Here is a 25,844-nt window from a genome sequence, read left to right as displayed (position 1 = left end):
AGGGGAAGGGGAAGGGGAAGGGGAAGGGGAAGGGGAAGGGGAATCCCCAAAGATCAGGACAGGAAAGTATAGGAGATGTAAAACAAACCATTTCCTAAGGAAGTGAAAAATAAATTGAAAAAAAATATGAGACAGGAGAATACAGGTGCTAGAAATGTAAAATACTCCAGGAACCTGGCCCTCCTGCAGCAGCACACTGGAACTGACGGGAAACAAAGGCAGACAAGCTGGTCTTCCAGTCCAGCCTGGCCTATACACGTAACAAGAAGCAAGCCAACGCTGTCCTTTATACATATGCATATATATGATCCCCAGCATCAGCAACAGGAGAGAACTTCTCTGTACCAGGGGGTTTGTAGGGGGTTTCTGACCTGAAGGCTGTTGCTGTTGCAGACACCCACTGGTGCTCTGCCCTCCCACTTGGGGGGCTGCTGAGTGGGACACTCATGAACCTGATATTAAAGCTGGACTGAGCAATAAAAGGAATCGTGACATCTGTGAACCTTGTGGGGTAATTTCTGCTTTCAGTTCATCTCCTCTTCCTGACACCATCTCAGTGTGATAGCCTGGAAAGTAAGGCCTGCAGGAGCTGGATTGGGCCTTGCTTTGCTTTCCACCCACTGTGACATGGGGGCAAAGCCCTCAGATCATTTGGTAGGGGAAACCTCTCTCTAACACCCTAATGCTGCACTAGCATTTAAGAAGAAAGCCTAAAAGGAAAAAAAAAGAGCTTTCAAAAAAAAAAAAAAAAATAAAATAAAATAAAATAAAAAGGAAGAGCAAATCGAATCCCTCTTTTAAATCTCACAATACATGTCTGTACAGGATGTGGTATTTATGGCAGACTGTACATGCCTGAGAGCCTTAGCTAATGAAATATTTAATGTATCACCTAAAATATCGTCAAAAACAATAACATAAGCTTTCCATTAATCACACTCCACCTAAATGTATTTTTGGAGGTCAGACTTAAAGTACACTGAAAGGGTATGTCATGACAGGCAGCCCAGAAAAGAGAGGCTAAAGAGCCAAAGAAAGAAATATAGCTTTACAAATTCTACCAGGTTAACAAAAATAAGAGATTTCAGGCGTACAGAGAATTCATGTTTGCAAAGTGTTTTGAGAGCAGTAAGTGTCAAGTCCTTTCCTGCTACACACTGCACAAAGCCATCCCAGAAACGTCCACAAGAAGCATTTCATACCGTTCTTATAGATGGTCCTCCTAGAGGTCCTACAAACCTCTTAAATAGCTTCATTCCAGAGGTTCTCCAGCTGCAGTAAGACAACGCCAAAAAGAAAATGATCAACTCTTTCCAGCTGTATCTTAAGAGGTAGATATAAAAGACAGGTACAAGTCATACAAGTGAAAGGAGAGTGCCTCCATAAGGCAACATAACCCCACATGCTCTTGTTTTTCTTCCTGATGCGTCTTTCCTCCATAGGAAACTTCTTACATCCTGGAAAACAAAGCTGATCTCTGACAAGGCCCTTTCCCAGCTCTTCCTTCCCTTTTCCGTCCACGTGGGAGCTGCAGGAGACTGCTCCTTGCCTACACACTCGCTTCCCGTCACGGTGGAAAAATCAGAGGGCAAAAATAAAAGCTAGGAGGGATGGAAAAAGCAGGAGACTCGTAACATCTTCACACCGAGAGAAACCTCAGGAAGTTCCTAGTCCTTCTTCTTGCTTAAAAAGTCGGGGCATCCTGGAGATCCAGCCACGCTGCTCATGACCTCATGCAGGCAGGTCTTGAAAACCTCCAGGGATAGAGACCACACAGCTTCTGTAGGCAACCTGCTGCAGGGCTTGACGAGCCTCAGGGTGAAAAGGGTTCTCTTCACCAGTTGAAGTCTACGTGGATAGGTATATTCAGGGTATGTGAATAGGTACATTGACATTGGAATGCAGGAATAGAGGAATAAGGTACAAGAAGGAGGAGAAGAGAGGGGAAAGAAGGGAAGCCCTATGAAATGTGGCCCTACAAAGGTGAACAAAATGAGGCAAGAGAGGTTATGAACACTGTGGTGGACAGGACAGCAATGCCAGGTGTTCTTCATAAAACCAAAGTGTGTTGGCAATCAGGGAAATAAAATTCAATAGAAAGAGGTCCACAGTAGGGCAACAAAAGGGCCAAGAGGAAGGACCTGTGGTCCAGGTAGGACACTGCAAAATGAGCTCAGGCTTACAACAAAGGACAAATTAAACAGAAACTTCAAGTGTTTCACTGCAAAAAAGTAAATGAACCTGGGATTGCACTGCCTGTTAGCAGCAGTTAACAGACAAACAGTTACATGTGACAAGTACCCCATGGTATTACATTAATCTGTTTTACTCAGCTCTGCCGAGAGCTCAGATGATAAATGATGAGGATCCCATCCAAGGATGGGATGTGGAGATGAACACTAAGGACTCCAAATGCCAGCAACAAAATGACAGTTTAATGAATATGTTTTATTAAGTAACTGAGAATATCCTGCAACTTTTTCCAATACACAGATCTATTTTACTTATGTTTCAAATAATTTATTTTGAAAGCAGAAATAAATGTGAAGTGGCAACAAAGTTTGTAACCGCCTAAGAAGAGCCTAAGAAGATCTACTCTCCTGCTGCTGGGGGCTGCTACCTAAACACGGGCTGCTTGCAACAGCTTCCCTTGGAAAAGTTTAGCTCTTTATCATCATTCTGGTTCACAAAGACAAACAAAAACCCCACAATCCCCATGCTCCAGGGTTTCTTCTGCATATTTTGATCAACAGCTTTCCAATTTTAGCACACGCTTTCCAGTGTGATTGTGGTGAATCCAGAAAGCCAGGGTCGCACTGCTTGGAGGTGCTGTGTGGATTGGTCATCTTCAGCTCTCTGTAATCTGTATTTTCTCAAAATGGGCAAAGCAGCACGTGCAGAACAGCATTGAGGAAGGGCTGGCTCCGTGTGCAAGCTGCATACAGCAGCCTGCAAAGAAGCGCTGCAGGAAGGGCAGCATTTAAGCTGCTGCCAGTAACCACAGCACCTCCAAGGGCGCTGGAAGCACCGCAGACCAGCAGCTCAGCTGCCCTGGACAGCACGAGCGCGCGGCAATTACAAAAACGCAGGTTGTTTTCCATTCTGTTTACATCATTCACATCCATCGCTACTGCAACAAAACGTCTTCAAGTGCAACAAGTTTTCCTCTCTGTCCTGCCTTGCCCCCTAGAACGTTTAAAGAAACAACTGGCGCTGTCTCTTAGCGTTAGCTTCTCGTTTTCTTATCAACAGGCTTCGTTTTTCACAGCGAGTTTCTATCAAAAATTTCTCTTCCCACTCAGATCAGGGTCTGTTCTTAGCCCTGCTACATAATCCTCTCTACACTTTTGCATCAGATTTCCTTTTAACGAAACTGACTTTTCTAAATATTTTCAAATTAATTTCATCTCATTCACAACAGTCTAGGGGAACGAAGCAATTTGCTTTGGTTCCACTCGAACACCTGGCGACCAAGGAATGTTTTGCCCTAGAGCTACAACCAAATGAGGTAAAACAAAATAAAAACAAAACCTCAAAGGGACCAAACCCAGCTCTGCCAGCACCTGCACCAAACGCCTGCTACACTGAAAAGCAGATACCTGAACAGGAAGCAGGCCCAGAAGCAACTACGTTATCACTTCAGCCTAGAATCAAAACGGTCACAAATTCGCCTTGGACATGACAGGAAGATGTACGAAGTTACGTGGTGTCCTCTTCTGCACGGTTCAAGGACGCCCTTTCTGCTAATTTGTCCTTTAAAAATCACATCCATCACCATTTAATGTTTCTTGTCTGCCTGAGGCACGTGCAAGGAGATTTGCAAAAACACAGGCCAAAGACACAAGGGAAGCCTCTCTTTATTTCACAGGAAAATACACAGCACTTCGGATTTACTGCAGGCTCATAGAAATACACTAGATTACACTAGAAATAAAACATTCCGATTTGACAAAGGTGGCCAGCAAAACACTGAGATACTTCCTTAAAAACGGCACAGGTCTTCCAAAGACCCCAAAACACCACTTTGCAAATTCATAAACAAATACAGGATTGATTTTATTCTTCAATTAAAAAGAGATGTTTCGTATTAGCAAAAAAAGAAAGAAGAAAAGTATCCATGAGAGGTGGTAACAGACTAAAAAGTAGGCTTTAGCATATTCAGAAAACGAATACACAGAGCTAAGCAAGAAAATAATTCAAAATGAAGATCTTGGCACTAGGCCAGGGAGCGGATGTATCCAGGGATGGGGAGATGGGAAGCTGCAGGAATCCTCCAGCTCCAAGAAAAGCCATGAGGGGATGGCCTTTCTCGTGCTACCTCCTCCCCAGTGGTTGTGCCCATGCTGGCAGCAGAGCCAAGGCAGCGACCCCGGCAGCTGCCGCGGGGTTCGGAGGAGCGGAGCGAGGACTCGCGAGCGGTTCCTCTGCTGGGGATGGGGCCCGCGGCGCGTGAGAAGAATCACAGAATCAAAGAATCTTCAAGGTTGGAAGGGACCTCTAGAGACCATCCAGTCCAACCCCCTGCTCCAGCAGGGACACCCAGAGCACGGGGCACAGGGCGGCATCCAGGCGGGTTTGGAAGATCTCCAGAGAAGGAGACTCCACAGCCTCCCTGGGCAGCCTGTGCCAGGGCTCTGGCAACCTCACAGGGAAGAAGTTCCTCCTCACATGGAGATGGAACTGCCTGTGTTCCAGCTTATGGCCATTACCCCTTGTCCTATCGCTGGCCACCAGTGAAAACAGCCTGTCCCCTTCCTCCCTGCAACAGGGAACAGGGCGGCCGAGGCCAGAGGAGAGTTTATTGATGGGGACAGCGCTGGGCAGGAATAGGAGCAATTATAGGGAGCAAGCACAACGAGGGAGCCCCATCTGAAGTTCTAGAGATGCCAGCAGATACAGAGAAAACAGAAGCAAGATATTTTGCTGGGGGACCAGGGAGGGAGAGGGGTTCCAGATGTTTTATATGGTTATCAGCAAATTGAAGAAATACTGTCCAGATTAATTCATCATAAAATAGCTGCGTAACTGGTGAAGAAAAACACTCGTAGGGCAGATGAGAATCAGCTGTCAGTCTGAGAGAGCCTGACCAGGCTCAATTCAAGTGCCTGACCAGGTTCGCTGCTATTTAATACTTTCCTTTAAAGACTCTGGATCATGGAATGGTCTATGTGTTGCTGGTACCTTGCACTCACAGCTGCAGAAAGCTGCAAATCCTTGATGCAGATGGCAGAATCAGAATGCAAATCTGTCTCAATAAATTACTTAAACTGTCAGAAGACAAGACGAAGTTTATTAGAGAGTTCAAAGCCTTTTATGTCATTCACTCACACCACCTCTTGAGCTTCTACACTTCATAGGAAAGACTCCTATGAACCTCAGAATTGAGGGAATAGGGATGAAAAGAAAATCTCCATTCCTCTGTGTGCCCACAATGTTGGTGCCTCCAGAGGGGCCTACACAGGCCAGATGAAACTCTCAAAACTAGTGACATCCTGTAATTAGATAACTTCTGAGCAAGATCAACGACTCCCAGTTTTGATTGCTATAGCTTGACCAGGAAAAGCACATCCCATAGAACGTACTGGAGCATCTCAAATCACAGCCGACAGCAGGTCTGAAATGAAGAGTCCTTGCAAGTTGAGGAATGTATGTTTGGGCACTGAGAAACCATATAGCATATGTGTATACAGACACTAGCATTCAGGAAATTTATTTCAAACAGCACAAAAAAACCCTCATGTTTTTACGTCAGCAAATGTTTGAGGTTTTGTTGCTGTTCTGTCACACATTGTCTTTCAGGTACTATTCAGAGAAGCACACCCCAAGCATATTTAGACACAGATTTCCAAACCTGATGCTTCTGTCTCTCATCATTCCAAAGCTTTCACTATCCTAACGTTCCCCCTCAAATCCATTGCAAACCAACCTGCTGGCACGAACTGCAAATCCCTTAGCTCTCCCCAGGAGTTTCAGACAGAACTATCTGCTTCCTCCTGACTTTCCTGAGCTCTGTACTCACCTTTGCTACCACACATGCTTCTGTCAGACCAGGCAGAACCAGCACAAGCCAAAAAGACAAGTAAACCACCTTATTTCCCTTAGAAAGGCACTTTGCAATTCACTTGCTATTTTCTCTATTCAGTGTAAATGTACTAAGATGTGAAATTCAAATAAAAAGGGGTTAAGAAATAAGCTCTTATTCTTTTCCTTAATAGGTAGAATAGCAGCAGTGCATTGATGACCCTGACTTTTGTGATAAAACTCATCTGTACTCTGAAGAAGCAGAGTATAAAATCCTTTTTTTTTTGCTTTTTTTTTTTTTGCCAAAGATAACAATCTCTTTAATCCAGAGAAGCAAAGCAGACAGAAGTCTCGGAAGTTTCCAAGTGTCTTGTTTATAATTTTCTCTTCTAGTTAAAGATAAATTGCAAAGATGAAAAGTTAGAGCAGTGCTGAACACTATGAAAGGCTCAGTGGAATTTCTAAGGCATTACTTGAATTTATTGTTTATATCTAGTGGGATCTATAAGCTCAGAGTGGCAAAGAATTGGAAACTCACACAAAACAACTTTGCAAAAAAATTCTGTTTCAAGTCCAACCAGACAAATCAAGCAAGTGGGACGAAAAGGTGCTAGGATAATTCCCATTTGGAAGATGGGAAACCAAAATACTAAGTCATCGAACCATACACGGGAATGGGCTACAAGGGGAACTCTGGAAGTCATGCCCAGGATGTCAACCTGCAGGTTTCTACAGCAGTATCTTCAATGCCAAGTAGTCATCCAGGACAGGCAGATTCTCCTGAAAATCGTAGCTTATGTCAGGTCAAACAGCAGCAGGGGAGGATTATGTCCTGTTCATCTTGGTTCGCCTCTTTCAGAAGCTTTGAAGACTTGATATCAATACATAAATTTATGTATCAATCACTAATTATGACAGATATTGACTTCTCAGATTAAAAAAAATTAATTTTTAATTGACAAGGTCTCTTCCCAACAACTATTGTCATCCATTCCTGTGATCTTGCTCCCAAGGGAGGGATAACCCTCATGCAAGATAATCATCCCCTCATTTTAGCTTACGGGAGGCATCAACCATAACTGGATCCTTTGTCTTTTGTAGTCAAGCTGCACCCTCGTCCTCCGCTCACCCTGTTCCTACATCTGCTGCTTTTTACGCCTCACGGCAGGCAAGTGAACACCTTGGCACTTCCAGCAGCCCGGGGAAATTACTACAGGAATAAAAAGGCCTCCCTCCTCTCGAGTGAGTTAGCTAAGTTAGCTAATCATCTGTTTGCAACTTCAAACTCCACGGCTCAAGTATTCCCACAATCGCAGGCAGCAGCATTTATTTGCCGTCCTGCAGCACAGCTGCTAAACACATTCACCTTCTTGTCAAAAATTCACCCTTTTTTTCCCCTCCCTCCTCAGCCTGAGCTCAGAAAGTTGGAAAAGGCAATTTCAGCCTCAACAGCAAAGGAAGGACAGCCTGTCTTTGTTCCAACTGTAGGCACAACCAGCAAGCTTCTAATAGGCACATTCAGTCACAGGAACAAGCGGGAAAGGGAAAACAAGACTGTTGACCAGATGAGGAGGAGGAAGGAATATTTTTACCATGAAAAAAAGAAAAAAATATTCCACAATGCAACTGGAGATCGGTTTGATCAGAGCTTGTTATGTATTATTGAACTTTCTCCTGTTATGCCAAAGCAGCTTCCTATTTCCTTCCCCACCCGCAGTTTTTCCTTTAATCATTGAATGCAGGATGCTGTGCTCTGTGGAAAGGCCTTCCCTGCCATCCCGGGTGGAGAGATGGGCTCTGCCAACGCTTTTGAAATGCAAATCTTCACCAAATGGCTTTCAGGCTTTTCCTTCTTGTTGCCTCACCCTGAAAAGACAGCGAGGTGGAAAGGGGCCTGCTTGCTTATCTTCTTGCAACACGACTACTGGCTTGCACTTGCCATGCCTTAATCTCCCGTTTTCTTTTTTTTTTCTCTGGTTCCTCCTTCCCAAATCTTGTATTTTCCAAGCAAGAAAGCTGCTGTTACCTCTAGATGACAAAAGAAAAAAAATTATCCTCTAGCAGCATAATCAGTAATTCCTTTATCTGCACACCAACACAGCAGCAAGAATTGCTTCCTTTAAATATTAACTATTGCCGCTAACGGGTGAGACCTCAGAATAAACATTCAAGCCACATGTTACTTACCACATTATTCAAAATAATAATAATTAAAAAAACACCTTGCCCTGCTCCTTTTTGAGGAGCACAGATAGAGGAGCATTTTAATTGAAAAAGCGGAGTACAATTAAAATGAGAAGGGCACAGATCAGTAATTTAATATAGCACAGGAGAAAAGAAGCTACCGAACAGGCACTCGCAGGGAGCACGTAAGTGTCAGGATGAAGGCTCCTGCCAGAGCTTGTTTTCCCCCTGGTTCAGGCCACAGTCCTGGGGCATGGTGAAGAGAAGGATAATTACATCCCAAAGTGAGAGATAAATGTTTTGTGCAACAAAACAAACTGCTTCACAGCAAGACCTTGCATGGAGGTTTTACTCTTTGCATGGAGGTAGGAGATCCTCCTGAAGGCAGTGATAAAGGCTAGGCTGAATTACCAGAATGATGAGAGCGAGACTGAAATACATCCTAAAATCATGAAACTATGAGCAAGTAGGGCAAAAGAAGTGGAATTCAGAGGTCTTTTGCTTTTTAGTAACATTTTTTTTAAATATACTGTTTGACAATGATTGCAAGTCAATACAGTCATGATTTAATGAATCTAACATCCCACTTTGCAATTCAGTCATTTTTTCATGCTCAGAATTGCACTGCAGTTAGCGCACACGCCTTATTTGTGGAGGACTCAAAAAAAAAAGAGAAAAAAAAGAGAAAAAAAAAAGAAAAAAAGAACTCTCTTTCTATATATATATATATATTCCCAATCACAGCTACTCTTCAGAGAACACAGGTAGCAAGAACCACAAAGAGCAGCATTGTTTTGTGGAACTTTTTTGTCCCTTCAAATGCTTTATCTGCCTAAGGCTGCCATGCCCTGCGGGTGCATTTCAGTTGGGGCAGTTACCCAAGTGCTCAAGGCCAAAGGCACCTCTGATTCCAGCAAGTACCAACCACCACCTCGCAGGCTGGGAGCAGGAAAGGGGCGTCTAGGGCCTGTGCTTGCACCACCCCCAAAGAGCAGAAAGGATCATTCTCACTGTCTCACTGCAACCCCTCCCGCACAAGCGATTGGATTGCTCTAGAAACCCCATGTTTTTAACAAGAAATATCAGCTGTACGAATGAGAGTTAAGCTGGAACATCCATCAGGTCTGCACCGACACGATAACAGAGCGAGCAGCTTGAACACTGCCAGAGGGAGAGTTGCTAATTTTTCCGACAGTGTAATGGGTTAGTGGAAAAGGATATTTGCCCAAGCCCGTATCCCAATGTTCAAATGTCTACCAGTTGAGCAGGGAATAAGAAGCAAGATGAACCAGTCGACCACTTTGACCTTCACAGCAGACAGAGCAAAAAAGAAACCACGTTTTTAAAGGAAAGAGTGTGAGTACGTGTGCGTGGGTGCAAATACCCAAGAAAACTAAAAATTCTTTACCACACCAGCAAGCCACGGACTCTTTTTCCAGGCTTTTCCCACCCCATTTCCATTGCTCATGAGTACAAGATTTTGCTTTCCTATCATAACTACTTTTTGTATAGTTATTTTCAAGTTCAGGCAGGGGGAAAAAAAAAAGAGATGAACAAATGATGATGGACGAGTCCTTCACTAGAAATACTGTAAATCAGGCCCTGCTAAAAAGACATCACTCCTTGAACAAGGAAGAGCTGGACTTGAAGCAGGAGATGTTACAATTTCTACTTCTATTTGCAGAAGATCTGTTTTCCATCTGCCAAAGATGGCAAGTTCTTTTCCCTACTGATATTCAAAACAAGAACTCCTCAAGCCACGGCACTACCTTGAGGAAACCCTTCTGGATGCCTTTCACAGACATCATTGCCTTGCAGAGTCCAAGTGCAGCTCAGCAATGTTTTCCAGACTGCTTCTAAATCCACAGGGGTAGAAACCACATCTTGCTCAGAGCTTCCCAAAGATGTCTTCCTAACAAGCTAGCAGAGAGGCAGGGATTTTCTGCTGTGGATCCCTCTACAACACGGTGTAGCTAAAGTACAGGTGCAAATCTCAAAAAAAAACCCAAGCAAAATATCTCCCATAGAAGAAAAACTAGGTGGCCTTAACTCTGCCTTTCCACTTCAGCCTCTAGATTTTATGAGTGGTTGAAGCAGAGCTGACCAAAGCTACGTAACAGCACGTTTCATGGCACAGCCCCAGATACTGCCCAGTTTCCAGTGGTAAAAGACTTACTTACAGACTCATCGAGGTGTCATTCAGAGGCCTATTCTATTTCCATTGTTACTGCAGTATGAGTTACCATTTTTGAGCACTACAAATGAAATAGGACTGTGATCCTATTTCATCACCAGCCATCACAGAAGAGCAAGAAGGCCTCAGCATCACCCCCGGCCTACCCTGCACACTGCAAGACCTATTTCAGCACAGCGTGGACACGCACGAGCCTCTGGTTTCCATCCGATACTGGCACTTAGAGGGCAGACACACCACACTCCACTACTCTGATACTTAACTGAAGAACAAAAATTCACTGGCCTTTCCAGGCCAAGGCCTAAGAGCAGCTCTGCAGAGAGAACCCAGGGCCCAGGAGCAGTTTGAAGCCCTTTTCTATAGGGCAGAATGGTGAAGTTTGCCATCAGGAAGAGGGAGGCATGGGGTGAGAGGCAAGCTAATAAGCTCTGCAAGGAGGCCACGGCAGAGATCAGTGGGGAAGGAGGCATGCAAGGTGCCCTGAGGGTGTAAGGAAGCTGTAACTCGCTTTGTTTAGAAATGGCAACTTGATATGGATACCAAGGGCTGTCCACACGTGCTTATCTCTTGGCATCGTTTGGATAGCAAACCCCAGAGAACACACGAGATACACAGTTTGCCTCTGCATTACACAGAAATTACATTAATCCTGGTTTCGTGCTACAGCTCTTCCTTCCTCCTGACTTGGGTTTGTAATCAGAGAAGGAAAGCAATTTAATTTCATATCTTAAAAAGAAAAAAACGCCCTGAGAACCACTTGATATTACCTAGAGGAGCACCGTGAGTTACTCATTCATCTCAGCATGCTGGCCAATTTTAGCCCAATAAATTAGAAGTGTTCTAACAGAATTTTTGAGCATCCAAAAACCCTCTTGGAAGGATAAATTAAAAGTTCCAAAACAAAAGACTGCATGAAACAGATCAAATTATTGATGGCTAGGAAATGCTACTTGACTTGATCTATATTCAGTATAAGAATGGAAAAGGAAGGAATCCTTTCCTCTTCTTAGCAGCAGCTCTTTTTGCTTCAGCTCATATGTCCAATCTCAGCTACTCTGACCTGATAAAATTTTTCCTTCCTTTTCTGCTAGGGATGAGAAAGCTGTAGTGGACACAGGGACTATTCAGAGGAAGCTCATTAAGAATTAAAGGCATTTGACTTGTTTTAAGCTTCAGCGAAGAAGATGAGGCCAAAATACGAGCTGGGCCACTGAAATGGCATGCATCAGCACAGGCACCGCCACCACAAGCAGCAGGCTTGTCGATGTGCTCCTGCTCTCCCTTACACGCAGCCGTCCATGCCTAACGGGATGACACACTTGGCAGACGGGTTACCAGGCACGCAGCTTCAGCAGAACAGCAAGCCAGTGGATAAGAGATAGGAATAGTGCAGGTCCAGCCTCCAGGAGATCACGGCAAAGGATTTAGCAATGTTCACTGCAAATCAGAGAGCTTTTTACTGGTATCTAATTGGATTCGCAAGGCCAAGAGAAGGGTCAAAGTGACACTCTTTGTTTGAAGGGCAAATACTTCCTGCACTTTCCACAGAAAGAGCTCCCTAGACAGAAAGGGGATCAACACCAAGTCAAGACAGGCATTTATCAGAGTTTATTTTTAATCTACAAGGTGCATCAAGAGGTCAATTAAGACGACAAGAGGCGGCCGAGCCAGCACTCTGCAGGCACCCGCTCTCGGAAACCACCAATTTTTGCCTCAGAAGCAGCCCTCACCATCCTCCAGCCTCACGTTCAGCAATTTGTGGCTGGACTAGACCGTATCTTTGAGACTGTCCCCAATCTTAAGTGAACAAATTCAAGTCCCAGACAACGTACACGTCTCTCATGCTTTAATTCTGGTATTTATTTCTCAGTTTTTCCTTCCCCGTAGCTCCAGGTCTTATCAAGCTGAAGCAGAGCAAAGCTGACAGGAATGCTCTTGCAGCTTTTGCCAGAAGTCTGAATAGAAACAGAGAAAAACTGAGCAGAGTATGGGCAGTTTCCCTCTGTTGGTGCTTGCCAAAAGCTCCACGTGGCAACACAGACAAACCAAATATGCCTGTAAAGGGCAGGAAAAAATCACATGGATGTGTTTACACACACACACCACAAACGGGAGTGATTATGTAGCTTGAATATAGCATGAAATAAAGCATGGAATAAATGGCCCCAAGTTATTTGATTTACGTTTGATAACTGAAAGCGAGAAACCAGGAAAGAGCAATGTATCAGCAATGGATACAAGAGCTGTAGAAAAGGCAAGGGAACAGGGACAAGAAAAAAAACATGAGAAGAAAAATTAACAAAATATATAGGACAGGCTCAGAAGTAATTTGAATCAGAGGAGGAAGATTTGAAGCTAGTGCAGAATTTGCCTGAGGAAGAGGAAATTTAGAACAGCAAGAGAAGACAGATGTGTTCAGAATAACTCATTGGGGATGAAGCGACAAGCTGAGTGCTCAGAAGAGACACTGGCTCCAGAAGTCAACGCAAGATCAAGGCACAAAGACTGGTCACCTTTCTAACATCCCTAACAGGGCCCAAGCCACAGAGAAGCTCAGCTGTACAGGTGCTGCCTCATGTAGTTAAGCAGGTATGGACGGTATGGAAAAATAGTCTCTGCAGTTCTGCCATGAAGTATCCATGGGATTGAAAGGAAGAACAAGCAGGGCTGAAATGAGATTCCAGGTGTTGTCTTCCTTTTCTACAAACCTCTTATTTCTCCCCCTTCAATCCCTTCTTCCCAGCACACAAAATACGAATAAGTTTCAAATACACAATATGTCGCTACTGCCCTGCATCTTTGGGCAAGCAGAAAGATGGCAGGATCTAAAACTAGTCCCCAACCCAGGGACACACTGTAAGAGGGCAAAGAAAGGCACATACGTAGCTGCTACGACTTCCAGTACCAGCAGGAGAGTCTAGTGGTTACAGCCACAGTTAAAAACATCCTATAATCATCATCTGCCCAATTCATGTGACTTACATACCTTCCACAGCCTTTTTTCCACTATTATTCACACTTTATCTAACTGAATTTTATGGTGAGGAAATTTAGTGCATGGATATATGTAAGAGAAACCAGTGGTTGTAAAAATTCACTGTTAACATCTGTGGTGGCTTCCACGGTAACAGAAATTAACGAAAATGCAAGATCGTAGGAAAATTACCTGGAGAGGAAGGGTATGGAAATTCCTTATATTAGCTTTCGATCATCAAGCTCCTTGCTATCCTGATAAATATTCTTATGCAGTTTGGTATTTAACACACTTAATGAAGAAAATGCATTCTAAGAGAAAACAAACCCCGCAGACCACAGAGTTTAATACTGGTCCATGTTATTCACTGTGGGATCCCACTTCTCTCACTCCTTCACTTCAAACCCGCCCTCCTTTGCACTTTCCAGTCACATCATTTCTTCCGGATTGACCTTGAATTTGACAACTCTAGGACTACGCTAGATTTACAAATGTGATTAGGGTATGAAAACAAGATACATCACGAGGAAGGGGAGAAAGACCTTCCGCAGGCAGACTCCATCAATCATGCGACAGAACACAGCACATGAAAATAATTCCCAATTTGGTAACGTTTAACAAACCCATCAGTCCAAATCTATATATAGAGCCAAGAGGGCAGCACCCTCTGCTGGGTAAGAAAATGCAGCTTCTCATGTCACTCCCCTCTGCCCTCCAAAGAACACATGGCTGCAAAGGGGGAAGGAACATATTTGCGCATACTTATTTTCCAAGCATCTTAAAAATAAATTTAATATGTCTGATGGCATGGAGTTATTTACATTATAGGAACTGTCCAAGAGAAGCTACATTTCTGTAGTTTCTACATTTAAAAGTACAGAGAAAAACAAAATCCTATACATCTCCATAAGGGGGAGATGAATTAATACCCTGTGTCCATACAAAGCACCAGAAAACCCAGTGTCCCTTATGCTCGGTTGTCAGCCAAGGTCTGGAAATAGCCAGAGTTCAGCAGCTGTATTCACAGCGTGCATTTAACATCCGACTCGTCTTACCACTATTCCATTAAATTCTCTGCCTCACGAGGTGCCCCTCGAGCACCCCAAGGGCTGGCTGCAGCTTTCTACCTGCACGAGGCTTCAGCACGACAGCGACTGCTGGCACGGCAGCAGAGCTGAGGGAAACAGGGCACAGCGTCAGCGCGCCCGGCACCTGATGACACAACACACCGGCAGCGATCACTATTAACTCCAAGCAATAGGGCCTTCTGGGAAGATCAGAGCCTTTGGCCTTTCTCTGCTAGCCCTTCAGAAGCACAAGACTGCCAGTAATGCTTCTGATTCACGCAGCATTATTTTTTCCCTTCTGTAGATCTCAAAACATTCACAGAGTTGGGTAACGAGCACCAGCTCAAGGTAACAGTTCAGCCTGCAGCAATCACTACGAAAGGCGCTGCCAGGTCAATAGGTAAGATGCCAATACACAACCCCAGGAATCAGAAAGTCGCCTTAGCTTTGCTCCGAGTTTCTAGAATGAACACTGGCAATATATAAGAACACACTGTGCTCCAGGTACCTGTCTTTAAGAGCGGAAGACAACAGCACTGCTTCCAGAGAGGCTGCAGGAAAAGCTACCACTGAAGAGAAAGGGTGAAATCTGGGGATCTGATAAAGCTCTTGAGTTACAAGCAATGGGTCCAGACCTCACGCCCTGGGCATGCTGTGCTTAGAGCTGGAAGGCACTCACTGATCCAAGGCCTCTTCCATACACACTGCAGATTTCATTTTTCAAAATATTCCTTTGAGAGTTGAGGAAGAAGCAAAATTCAAGGTTTCTCTCACCTTCGCTTTCTCCAACTGAGTTTCTTCAACATCCTATCATTTCCACCCTTGAATGCCCAAAAAAATACCAGACTTATTCAAACTTGGATCACGTAATAAATGTGGTAGGGGGGAGAAGGGGTAAGGGGTGGCACAAATTGAGACGTTCAATGCAGAAAAAGGGATGGGGAAAAAAAGTACCATCAAATTATTTTCAAAACTAAGAGATTGCACATGATTTGCAATAAACCATGTATATGCATAGCTCCAGAACAAGAACTGTTTGCATCTTAAGAAAAAACATCTGAGGTTCCCCAAAGCAGAAAAACAAATAGTTTTAAACTGCAATTAGCTGACAGAACGGTCATCTTGTATACACAAAAAAAAAGGATAGAAGCTCTAGGAACTTTGAATTCCAAGAGGGCAAAAGGAAAGGCTGAGAGACAAGAACCTGGCTAAAAGTTTTCAGACAAAAAAAAAGAAGAAAAAAAAAAAGTAAAAAGAAAAGGAGTTTCCCAACATCAAGGCACAAAACTAGCACAGGTACATGAAGGGCAGAAACAATCAGACTAGAGAGAAAAAAAATATCTTAAACGTTTCTTGTAGGGGAAAAAAGAATGCTACCTCTCATCTCAGGGAACAGAATAAATGTTCAGGGAATAGAATAAATCATCTTCTCATTTGTTCAAGGTAGATCATAAGTAATTAAGATTTTGCTTTTTGTGTGCTTCTTTTTTGGTAAGTTCACAAGATTTCACTTGTTAATAAATTCACTTCTTAATAACTGGGATGAACAGTAACCAAAGCATGTCTCTTGTGCCCTGAAAACCTGCGCATCTTACAATCAAGTATTTTCTCTCAGTAGACACACCTTCACCCTCCAAATACTCCCATAACAATGGCTTCTGGTGAAAAATAAACCCCTCAGTTCATTTCAAAACTGTTCATAAATAAAGTAAAAGGGAGAGCTGAAAAAGCCCTCCACTCGACAGCCTGTCACCTATATGAAGCAGACTGGCTGAAGTCCAGAGACAGGCCCAGATGCTGTGTAACAGAACACTGTAAATCTGAAGTCATCATAAACTCTAATTCACAAATGGCCACAGACTAATTACAGGCACAGAGAGATGTTGGAAACTGCTTTACCATTACTGATAAGGAAGAGGGCCTTCCCTTCCAGTCCTTCCTTCATTCTATAATTGGTCAGACATTGCTCTTGAACTTTAATTAGCGAGGAGGAAGGAGCAACAGAAGAAATAAGGGAATTTTGATTATCTCCGACTCTGTGAGACAAGGACACAGAAGAGGCCAAGCAGCAGCTAACAAAATAGGATATCTGCACAGCAGATTGCCAATTTACATGCAGCCTAGTGCAGACGATGCTTTCCATGCTCTATCTACTCCACGGGCTACAGGACTTAGCCCTGCAGGTATTTTAATTCACGAAATTTTATCAATGTGGCTCCAGTCCAGGAACAACTCAGGTCAACCATGACTGAAACTCATATGGTTTTCAGCTCCCCTTCAGCAGCTGGACCGCCACGAGTCTCAGCGAGAGCCTTATGCAGAGCACTGATAAGAGCAAGAGACATGCTTGGAAAAGGAGGGCTTCTCAGTACCCAGAGACCTCTGGTTCTTCTAGAGGTCTTGTCCATGAGTTTCCCTGGGAGAGATCCAAACATCTCAGCTCTTTACTGATATAGAATCCACAGGAGCAGAAAATCCATGCTGACAACACGACCCACTGCAACATAAAGCAGCCGTTGTCACCATAAAAACAACGGCCAGGTACCCAGCGTGGCAAGGACAAGCGGACACCTCATTGCACTCGGGGACTTACATGACCTTTTAAGCAGCAAGACCCCTATCCAAACTGGTTTGCAATGGCAAAATCCCTGAGCAAATCATCACGCAGTGTCTGGATGAAGTTGCTATTGACCCAAAAGTTACACAAAAAGAAATGGATGCTAAATAAATTCTACACAGATAAGTTCTTGCTGACATAAACTAAAACTTAAACTAGTTATTTGTTCTAATAGAGATAGAAACCTATTGACAACTCCTGAGAAAACAGCATTTGACCCTTCTAATGGTCTAACTGCAAAAATAGAGTGAAAAATTCAGTGTCTACATTCACGCTGCATCATGAACATAGCAAGACAAGATCCACTGGTTGATCCAGTTAAAGGTAATTTGCAGCTGTACCTTTTCTGTACCTTTTCCCAAGGGTCAGTTCTTCACGCTTGTAACTCAGGGCCAACGCAGGCCTGGACAAGCCTGTCCAGGGGGGTGTTAGAGATCCTCACAAGGACTGTCTGGCACTCCCACCTACACAGGATGGCTGTTTCACAGGCCCAGGCACTTCTGTGCTCTGCAGAGGCTCTCTCCCTTCCTTACTTAAGCCAATGGCATAAGCACTGTTCGGTGGGCCTGACACCTCTGACTGTAGGTACCGCTGAAAAGACGTGTGTAGCGTGGTGATCAGTAGGGAAAGTCCACGCTGACACTGCTGGTTTGGGTGCTCCATGAGGCAACAACAACTGCTCTGAGAGCTGCGTCGAGGAACAGCATTAAAGGATATCTCACTTGGTGGGTCACTTTTCTGTAGCGCCAAATATCCTCTTTGGGCTGTACAAGTATCAGGAGTTGCACAGCTCTTGATCTTCAGAAGTGGGCATGATCCCAAAAGGGATCAGATGTCTGATGCAACTCTAGTTTAAAGGCTTCAAACCCACTATACAATGACTTTATATTACTTTTCACTCTGCTAACGGACATAAAGCACCACACCAATATTTCTGTGAACTCTCCTGATTTTTGCTTTTTCTCCATCCACCCCAAAAGAGCAAAATGAGACAAAACACAACAGAGAAATTAATTCAGGAGGAGAATATCTGGCACCCAATTCCCATCTTCCCATCCCAAATAATCCCAAACTAGGGTAAGAGAGTAGGAGCTCACCAGGTCACATCTTATTGCTTTGGGCATACAGGGGAAGCAGAAGGAACTTTATGGCTGCTCTTTATTTTCTTCTACTTGGCAGAGAAGATGCAAAATATTCGGACTGCCTCAGCTGACACTGTCACCCCAAAGACTGTGACTTCATATGCATGGCGCACATATATACCTCCACTGAGGGACATGTTTGGTGGAAAAGTTAAAAAACAAAACAAAAAAACACTAATCACGTACACGGAAAACAAACTTGCTTATTCCTCATCATGAACAAGGTGAATCTCTTTCATGAGCACACGGCACACTGGGGAAACAAGATCGTGCAGTATAATTAAACAGCTAAGAGGAAATTAAACATAACTCTCCTCGCATGTCCATGTTTAAATCACATATTTTCTGCATACAACAGTCAACTATATATACATTCTTTCTGCAAGCTACCAATAAGTCCCAAAGTTTACAGGCAAGACCAGGTTATACTGAAAAGCCATGGGCTGACAAGAATGACAGAGTACTTTATTCTGCGTTGAATCTGATTGTTATAGCACACCTCTATTTCTCTAGTGCCTGCCACTCAAGCATTTCTGTATGCATTTTACCAAAAGCTCCACCTGCCTGTACAGACTGTACAAGAACTACTGTACCCATCACCCAAACTCAACTACGAGAGGGGCAGCAAAAGGCAATTGCTGTTTATTAGGTCACAGCAAAGATCTGACATACCTATTGGGGTTTTTTTTCTGTATTTTGCTCAAACACTTAGCACCTGCAGAAACATAGTGCCCCCTAGCTCCCACAGGACCCTTGCCAACTATCTGTGCTCAGGAAAGCTGCATTTCTGACACTACAGGGCAAAGGAGACGGCGACAGCATTTTGTTACCTGGGCACCTACCTGTTAGAGGGTCAAAGAGCTGGTTGGCCTCCAAATCTGTGAAAGTGCTGAAGCAAATGGGGCATTTAAAAGAGGCGCGATTGGTGGAGTCTCGTTCGTCGGTCTCAATCCTCCTCCTCATGTGGTCCAGCTTGTACTTCACCACGTTCACCAGAAGGCGGTAGTTGATGAAGTAGTAGTTGTGACGGGTGGTTTTGCCATCTGGAGCCGTCTCTACCCTCATCCTGCATTTGATGAACTTGTCACCCTTGAGCGTGTTGAGGACGGCCCGCAGCTGCTTTCTGTCAAACTTGAGGAGCTCCAGCATGTCCTCCTCCTTCACGCACGGGTTCCGGATGAGAATGTCCAGAGCCAACGCGTGCTCAATGCCATAAAACCCACGGACCACATATTTGGCAAGGCGTTTGAGAGCTGCCGGGACTTCAGTGAGCACGTCCGGATCAGTCATATCAGGTTCAGATCCTGAGCTTCATGTATACTGCAGCAGGGGAAATAAAAAGAAAAAAGCACGTGGATTTTTAGCTCGTTTTCTGGCTGCAGTAGCTGTGATTGAGTTACCTCCAAACAGGGAAAATGGCTGTTCTCTATGTCCTTTCCCTGGACCTGAAAGCCCTCTTTAGGTGTTAAGAGGGCTGAAACACACCACCACACAACCTTTCTACCTATGCACTTTCCATCCACAACAAAAGTGTGGAAATCTAAGAAACCAAAAGAATTGGCTACACTTGGTGGATTTCCACTCTACCTATCAAGAGCCACAGGAGCTGGAATATGAAATTTGCCTTTGGGCTAGAGCTGCAGGAGAGAGCTCTGTGACCCTCTGAGACTCGTAGCTAGGGAGAAGAAAACCAGTACAAGAATGAAGAGCCTAAGGCGGTCCAGAGAGCAGCCTGCTACCCTACTTCATACCAGTAGCTCCTATTAAAAATATCCCTGCCTGTTTCTATTCTACAGATATCACTAGACAGAAATCTTCCAAAAGGACAGCTTGCTACTACAGCTGGGTACACATTCAGCAAAAGCTCCCAGATGTGTCATAAAATAGATGGGTTTATTCCTTATTTTTTCATAAATAGATCATAGCCAACTGTCTGCAGCACGACAACTATTAGCACTATTAATTACTACATTACAAAGAGCTTCAGTCTTGATCCTAGATGAGCAAACATTTCCTTCCAGGAGGCTGATCCCTCATTTAAGATGTCTTATATTCAGGCCTTAGAATCCCAGAGATAATACGGCAGAATAAACAAAGATCAAGACTTGCTGAACAAGGGATGGATTTGTTAAGAGGGGAAAAAAAAAAAAAAAGAAGAAAAAGGAATGTTAGAAGGATAGGAAAGGTCAATAACATATCCTTTGAGTTACTCATGAAAACTTACAGCTTACAAGGCATTGACTTCTAAAGGAATAATGTTACTTTTAAAAGAATAATTTTAAAGGAGTAATTTTACTTCATTTTTCTTCGGATTACATAAAATGGCAAAAGTGATCGTTGCAATTTTATTCCCTTGTATGTTGTCACAGAACCATGTATGCATCACGCAAGGCATTCATTCTATTGTCACTTCTCACATGGAAATAGGAAATTGCAGCTGAAAACTAAATTCTGGTGTACAACCCAAAGCACCAACCCCTCTCAAGTAATCCGTTTTTGTCCTAAGGAAGACAAAAGCAACTCACTAGAGCACAATATCTGATACTGTGCATTTCCCCTTTCCTGCTTTCAAGACTGCCCACCTGCAAGCAACAATAAAATTCCCCTCCACTTGGACTTCCGTGTATGAAAGATTCAAGATAAATGTGGACTATTACAGTGTTTTCGAAGCACTGACTTAAAGGTTAGTATTTAGTTACCTTTTTCACAAGAAGAAAAGAGTATTTTACTTCAGCAAGCAACTTTTATGCTTCTTTAGGATAGAAAGAGTAATTTCTTCAACACGAGGTTTCTTCAGTGTGTGGGTAGGGGGAAACAGGAAATAATCTCAAGTTCTGCTTGTTCTTCAACACTAAGCAGTTCCTGTTGGTGAACTAATAGGAACAGTAAAATCCTGCCGTTTTTCCATGTTTGCAATTGGTAAGATTTTTTAGACAATGGATACCTACCTCCCCAGCAATCAAGTTTCAATAAAGGAAAGAGATTGACAGAAGAAAGCAAACCGATGAAAGTCCCACTTTCCTCATCACGACCATTAACCAGCTAATATTCCTTCCGAAAAGCACCACCACGCAGCTTTGCTATCATCTGCACACCAGTAATCCATCCCCCTGGAATCACCAAGCTCTAGGTGCAACTAAGCAGCTGCTGACTCACTTAGATCACCTATAGCCATTTAAAATTTTCTAATCATTTATCCCAACAGCCCGCTTGGATTTCACTGGTGCAAGAATACTGCACCTCGCTCAAAACCTTCAGGAAGAATCATCCAAATTACCTTTATTTTTCTTGAATCCCCAGTCTCTTCTGTTACTCCTCTTCTGCAACTGAGGAGGGTTGGTCCCCGCAAGAGTCAGGGTCAGTGCCACTGCAAAGCAATTAGGCTTTGCATCGTGCAGCCCAATGGTTAAGTAAATTAAAGCAATCCCATCTTCTCCACTTTTCAATTAGAAGATACACTGTCATAGCATGAATTAGCCATGAAGCAAGTACTTCTAGAGTCATTTAACTGTTTATTCTACATATCTCAATCTACAGCTCAAAGAACATTTTTCTGGAGCTTCCTGTTAAAGCTAGTACAGATAAAAGCATTAGCAAGAAAGTGTATCTCACCATAGACAGTTATGCAGTATTTTTAAAACTCTAGAGTCAATCTGCATACAGGCACAGAATAAAAATACCAGCAGAACAAAATTGATTTGCAAGGACAGTCTTACTGTCACTTAAAGCTAAATCTTGCTCGAGCGAATCTGCCAGGAACCTATTGATACAATAAAACAATGTGAATGCAGGATTTGGCCAGAGGTCTGCCTTTATTCAAATTCAGTAACTGCACTTATTCCAAGTTCAGGCATAGTATAAAATTAATATAATTTTTTTTTTTAATAAAGCATGGCACCCCAAACCAGACTAAAGAAGTCAAATTTTGAAAGATGCTTTAGAGAAAAAAAAAGTTCATCTCAAAAAAATACTCTCTTCAACCAATCCTTTGTTCCCCTAAAACATCCTTGTGAAAGAGGTTAGGAAAACATCTTATACGAGATGTAGCGGCCTTCAAAATATGACTTTTTACAAAAAAAAAAAAAAAAAAAAAAAAAAAGAAGGAAAAAAAAGCACTTTCAGAGAACATTTCATACTGGATACCTCATCCAGGAACACAGCGGAATAGCATTTTCTCTGCAAGACTCTCACTGCTAAGGGGGCTTCATGTTTCCATACAAGGCGAAACTTTAAACAGGCTTGAGGTACAATTCCATGAAGAATGCACTTGAATAGCTTAAACTTAAGACCCGCAAAGGACTTGGTAAAGGACTAGCAAAATTTATACTTTATGTACACTTCCTTTAATTCTCACAAATATAAGCCATTTCACTAGCTAGTGAGGCCACCAGTTTTTACACAATTGCTATTTTATGTAATTGCCTTTTCTTTTACTGGAAACTTTTAGTTCCATGCAAATCTTGTGAGCCCTCAGGTAACACTGGGCATCTTTTTTTCCAGTTCAGTACTGGTTTTCCTTCAGGCAAAGATATACGTAAACAAGCCCCAAGTTCAAAAACGGATTAACAAGGAATAAATTCTGAATCCAGCAGAAAACAGCCTTTGGGCTAGACAGCTAATTGATCTAAGGGCAGGAGGAAGGCAAGGCAAACAAGTCGTCGGAAAACACCCTGGTCAAGCTTTGCTACATGAGTTGCAGCGGTGCAAAACAACTATTTTAGCTCTGAGAATCAGTATGGACACTTGTTCTGTAATGACCAGTTTTTGCATCATACTGAGGCTTAAAGTCAAACCAAACAAAAGGGCTCGAACACGATCTTCATGATGCAGGTTGCATTTTAGAACAGTCTGCCTGATAATCACACTCTGGGGCAAGTTATGGGATAGAAAAAAAATGTCAGGAGAGAACATATTCATCATCAGAGCTCACTGAGGTAGAGTCTATTTCTCTAGGAGAATCCAACATCTTGCTGTCATCCCACAAAGAATTCCAGGTTATGGCACAGAAGTTCCCGAAAATCCTCACCACCTTCCACTAGCCAAGAGGGGAAGAGATCCAGCTCACAAGTGGTAACGCAATACCAGAAAAATATCAGTTTAAGATTGCAAGTTTTTACTGTTGTACCCTTGAGTATTGATTTCATCTCCTACAGAAGTAGGAAGCCAAGGCTGAATTAATTAGGTGAGCAAAGAAATACAGTAACACCTCCTACCAAGCTTTTAATAGATGTGGATCCATTTCATAATAATGGATGAACAGCAGGGGTACTGTCAAGAAAAAAACAAAAACAACAACAGCTAAGATAAATCACTAAGTATTTGCAGCACCACTAATAAGCCTACTAGACGGAGAATTTTCACAAATAACCAATTGAAAGAGTTCAACATGTAAACATAGGCTACTTTAAAAGGGACTGCTCTCGGGGAATTGAGCAATTAAGTATCCAACTTGTTATTATGCAGAAGCTAGACCTACCTGCATTCTAACAGTAGGATAACATTACATAGATGCCAATTAAAAGAAAAAAAAACTCTAAAAATAAAATATTGATTTGGCTACGAGACACTACTGAGAAGAGTTATAGCTACAAAATTCAACCAGATGAGGGTACACTGCTTAACGGCAGTTGTACCTCACACAGGGTATAATGAGGCACAGTTCTTGAGAGAGCATACTCAGAGATGACAGAGAGCAGACAGAGAGCAGAGCAAGACTGTGTAAAAGTGGGAGCAAACACATCCTTGCTGAGTTGGAGATCACAGACTTTATGGCAGTCAGGAATCCCACTGAGTGGCATCTCCTGTGGTCAGAACTTTGCTGATGCAACATGAAAGCAAAACAAACTCTTCCTCTCTACATAAAGGGATTTCAATAATTCTTTCAAGAATTGTGCTAAGGAGGTTCGATCTGCTTTTCTCCCTGCTCTTCCAGGCTAAACATAATAAACATTAGAAAGACAATACCTAGAAGCTATAATATAGATAATAGAAGAACGGCAAACTGGGAAAAATGTAAGTCAACCCATCAATTAACCTGAACTCTTATCCAGTACAATACATGAACATCAGCTTGTTTTATAAATTTCATCGATAACTGTGAGGCTTGTATTGATTCCACCGGCAACTTCACCAGAAGTTTTAATTTATTTAGTCTCCCTGTTTATTTGATAAGGTAAAACTTCCCCTATTCTAAGGGAAATCTATTCTTTCAGACCAGATAGAGACTAGTCTTTAGATTCATTTGGGTAAGGAAATCCCCTATAAAAACCCAGATCTTTTTAAGAGAGAAACTTGCAGTTGCAGGATTGCCAAGGAATCTGGGTCTATCTTCACACTTGGAAAGATGTGGAAGGTACACATACCAATTCTGCAAAACTAATGATCAGCCTATTACTCAATTCACGCTACTTGAGCTAAACTGTTCACCAAAACCTTTTGCTATTGACTGTCTGTGCTTCCTGCGTTCGTTTTTCAAGCTTGACAAATTCAGGCTCACCTATAACTGTGGATCTCCAAGCATAATAGGCTTCTGTGAGTCACTGTGTACAGCATCTCAGTTCATCAATCACAGATCCTCCTTTTTTAATCTCTTACTCTAATAAAATTTAAAATTGTCTTCTAGAAGATGAGGTTAAGCTGTCAGGACTCATTCTGAAGCCTGTCAAACAAAGGAAGAAACAAGTCTCTCTGAATTATGACGTGGAAATATGCCACCAAGATTTTCCATATATATACAGCCTAACATCAAACACTAACAGCTATTTGTCCACTTTAAAAAATGACACAAAACCCTCCATTCTGAAGTCTGCTCTTGCTGTAAGGAGAGGAGGACCTAAGCAGCATGCTCCTATCAGCCTGAATTGTCATATAATCAGATCACTTGCCAGCCTAAGGTCTTCTGGCATATTCCCAAAAGCTGACTGAAGCCCATCCCCTGAGGACTTCGGGAACTCTACTGACCTGTCCTTCTCCCGCAATCTTCACATGAAATCTTACATTTTTGTTGCAAGACTTGCCCTAAAGTTGGTATATAGACATGTTTATTTTAAAATATCTAAAGGAGAAAAGAACAATCTTCTTTTTGACATGCTATAAAGTTACACCAGAGAGCCACAAGGTAATAGAGGGCGATTTTAAGAACTGTTGTGCTCCTGAGGCACAAAAAGGCAGAGGAACATGCTGAAGGGACTTGTTGAAAAGAGGACATTTTCACTCAAGTTTTTTATACACACACACACACACACACACACACACACACACACACTGTCAACGATCAGGCAATAAAGCCTGACCTTGCCAGGCAGAAAGTAAGCAATGTAAGCTCAGGATGCAACTCAGGATGTAATGGTCTCTGGGTCATATAAGAGCAATATTTAGGTAAAGGAATGTATATGTGCATGTACACAGACACAAACATTCCACAGACATAGACCCATTAATAGTTACAACTGTAGCACAGTTAGGAATGGGGAAAAGCAAGCTTCTCCCACTTAGTGGGCAGAGATGTTAAAGTAACTCAGCTATTCTATGAAGCCACTAAAATATTTCAACGGTGGTTATCAGAATACCTTACAATTCACAGTGCCATTTAAGTGCATTCCAGGGAAAGCACAACCAAGTCTATTTTTGAGTCTTTTCAGCATTG

General features: G+C 42.9%; 1 protein-coding gene across 3 annotated transcripts in view; it reads right to left on the bottom strand.

The window, feature by feature from the left end:
• GTF2E1 (general transcription factor IIE subunit 1) overlaps positions 1 to 25,844 on the bottom strand; it is a 44,233-nt gene that overhangs the window by 16,631 nt on the left and 1,758 nt on the right. The window contains exons 1-2 of one of the 3 annotated variants that reach the window (XM_026050377.1): positions 24,696 to 24,820; positions 19,042 to 19,519 (exon numbers count right to left, since the gene is read on the bottom strand). In XM_026050377.1, the coding sequence (XP_025906162.1) occupies positions 19,042 to 19,489 (448 nt within the window). In that variant the 5' untranslated portion in view covers positions 19,490 to 19,519; positions 24,696 to 24,820. Of the gene's footprint in view, positions 1 to 19,041; positions 19,520 to 20,898; positions 20,920 to 24,695; positions 24,821 to 25,844 lie in introns of those variants that run through there. The other 2 variants (XM_026050379.1, XM_026050378.1) reach the window with 2 other exon arrangements.

This window comes from Nothoprocta perdicaria, unplaced genomic scaffold, assembly GCF_003342845.1.
Source record: "Nothoprocta perdicaria isolate Ctin4 unplaced genomic scaffold, notPer1 scaffold_68, whole genome shotgun sequence".
NCBI lineage: Eukaryota > Metazoa > Chordata > Aves > Tinamiformes > Tinamidae > Nothoprocta > Nothoprocta perdicaria.
Note: the sequence above shows the minus strand (reverse complement) of the source record. Positions and strands in the feature narration are given on the sequence as shown.